Consider the following 2836-nt stretch of genomic DNA (forward strand, 5'->3'; position numbering starts at 1 on the left):
GACCTAAGATAAAATAACGATATGTAATTAAACTTTTTATTCGAAATTTTGGGCCACAGCCTTCATTTTACCTCCAAAAATCATGAATTTACAAGTCAATAATTTTGAACAAAGTTGCGTAAACGAGACATTTCCTGAGACAATCGAGTCTTGGGTTGCTCTTTTTGGATTCCGCAAGTAAAAATCTATTGGGGTACTAAATTTTAGGAATTTTCCCCAAACCATTATGAAAATACTATTTGTTAAAGTTGATTTGTAGTCACTTCAGATAATCACTAAAATAGCTGAGTCAGCATTATTTAAACTGACGATATCTCTGGCGCCCATATGTATTTTTAACTAAAATTTTCTGAGTATTTTTTTAATATGGACTACGTGTGAGGTAAAAATGAACGAATTCTGAGACGTAAGGGTGTCAAAAATATTTTTTTTTTTGATGATTTTATATGGAATAATCCACCTGGGAAATATAAATCAAGTTTGTGCAATAATCAAAATCAAAAATGTATTTATATAGCTGGATATAAAAATCTTGAGTCATCAAAGAAGCGGCGAAATGTTCTACGAGGGTTGTCAAAAGCATCAAAGGATAAATATAAAAACTTTGAAGGAATTCAGTATGCGTCTGGGTCATTCTGAAACTTTATTTTAAACATAATTTAGTTTTATTTTATATTTTTTGTGAAACTTAAAATTTTTTTTTCTCTTTATGCGTTTTTCTCAAAACAAGGTTTTTAAATGCCCCGGCTGTGATAACTTTGCAACCGCTTGGTGTTTAATGATAAAATTTTCAGTAATTGTCCTATTTTATACCTTCTATGATTTGAATCTCCTCTTTTATGAAATACTTGACAGAACAAGTTCTACGCCTATTTCAGTTGCCTAAAATTCACCAATTGACCAAAATTCATTAAACTGCAATATATTTTCCCCCTGAAAAACTAACTGTCACATTTTTTATAAAATTTTAGGTTCAGATCACAGTTCAAAGTATTAGTTAAAGGGAATTGGAATATGACAGCTTGAATATAAGTAGTTCTTTGGATAAGTTAGCCAAGCCATTAACTGTTTTTTGGTTATTTTTTCAATATTTTCTTGGTCACCATGGCAACAAAGCACAGTTTTCAAAAACTTTTATTCTGAAATAAAATTTTGACATTATATATTGTTTAAAATCAATTTTACTGTTTGGACATTAGCTTAACATTTTTGGTATACATCCCCTTAAGTCACATTAGAATGTTTAGGAAAATGTCGAACATCCACCTTATTCCGTTTGGGTGTAAACTTTAAATAATTTTTGAACTTTAGATTTTAAAACCTGTTGACATAAATTTATTTAAAAAAAATAAAAGTTACTAATTTGTTGCCCTCACATTTGGTATAGGAATGTTAATTGTTGTAGGACATTTTTTTTCCCAGACTGCCATCACCGCAAGTGTTATTTCTTAATTTACATATAAATCATTGCTTAGCTACTGCTCGAGTTATACGTATATTACACAGTGGCGTAGCAAAATATTTAAGGCAAGTAGGCATACTGGTCCAGGTGCCCAATTTCTATTTCTCTGGAACAATAACTTTTACTAAAAAAAAAGGCAACAAAAAAAACTCTTCAAACACATCTTCAGACTTCTAAACCTTGTGACCCTGGGCCTAGTTGCTTGAGGGACAATAAATCTTGCTTACACTGATCTTGCTGTAGTTAGGCTACTGGTACTTCACGCAAATAAAGATATTTACATACATCGTTCTAAGTTTTTCAAGCCCATAAAATACCTTAGTTCTTAAAACCAGTGCCGGATTAAGACTTGCAGGGTCTGGGGATACTTTTGAGCAGGTGACCTTTTTTCTTGTTGGAGTTACGAAATAAAATTACAAAAATAAAGCATTCTCTTAAAAGTTTCGGAGCTTCAAAATCTGCAGGACATGGGGTTTAGCCCCCATATTCCAAGGCAGGTTTAAACTCTCCCTTCCTAAATTTTTAATAATAAAAAATCTATGCAAAAAACCTGTAAAAAGAACTAACAAATATGCCTTTCAAATAGTCTACCCTTTCTGAGTCTTCCATGGAAATATGTGCCTTCTCACTGCAATGTTTCACATTTGTCTGAATTCTAGACTACTTTTTTGCATTACAGTTTTACAAGATCCTCTCAAATTTATTGTAGAATATAAGTAAATTTACTTACTTTACATAATTTACTTTTAGTTTACTTTACAAGTTATATAAAATGTAATCGTACGTAATTTAACTTTCATTTTGTATAGTTTATATTTAACAAAAACTTGTTATTACTTTTAAAATAAAAAAATTCCTACTTAAAAAATATGATTTTAACGGGTGATGCGGAAGTTATCGCACAAAATAAAAACGTCAATAACTTATTTATAAATAAAAAAAACAAATTACTATTATATTTTTTTAAATAAAGCATTTGTCTTTTAATAAAAAAATATTATTTGTTATATAAAAAAAACACCACCATCTGCAATTGATCTCAATTTTGCTCTGAAGCCTTTCATATGCGACTGTAAAAAGTTTAAATCAATTTCTTGTAGTTTTAGTTTAATGCGATCAATCAAAACTTGCTCTGTTGAAGCTTGCCAATCTCCCTCGTAAACCTTCTGCGCCAAATATCCCCAAAAATTTTCAATTGGTTGTGCTTGAGGCACATTTGGGGAATTGGATTCTTTATTAACGTAATAGACATATTGGTCCATCCAATTTAGAGAATCTTTAGAATAATGAGAACTTGCTAAATCTGGCCAAAATAAATAGTTTAAGTCTCCATGATACTTGTGAATAAATGGAAGAAGTCGTTTTTCTAAACAT

General features: G+C 30.3%; 1 protein-coding gene across 1 annotated transcript in view; it reads right to left on the bottom strand.

The window, feature by feature from the left end:
- Positions 1–2466: 2466 nt before the first annotated feature.
- LOC136085509 (uncharacterized) overlaps positions 2467–2836 on the bottom strand; it is a 558-nt gene continuing 188 nt past the window's right edge. Inside the window, exon 1 of the mRNA XM_065806822.1 lies at positions 2467–2836. This exon is cut by the window's right edge and continues 188 nt beyond it. Coding sequence (XP_065662894.1) covers positions 2467–2836 — 370 coding nt within the window.

Source organism: Hydra vulgaris, chromosome 09, assembly GCF_038396675.1.
Source record: "Hydra vulgaris chromosome 09, alternate assembly HydraT2T_AEP".
Taxonomy (NCBI): Eukaryota; Metazoa; Cnidaria; class Hydrozoa; order Anthoathecata; family Hydridae; genus Hydra; species Hydra vulgaris.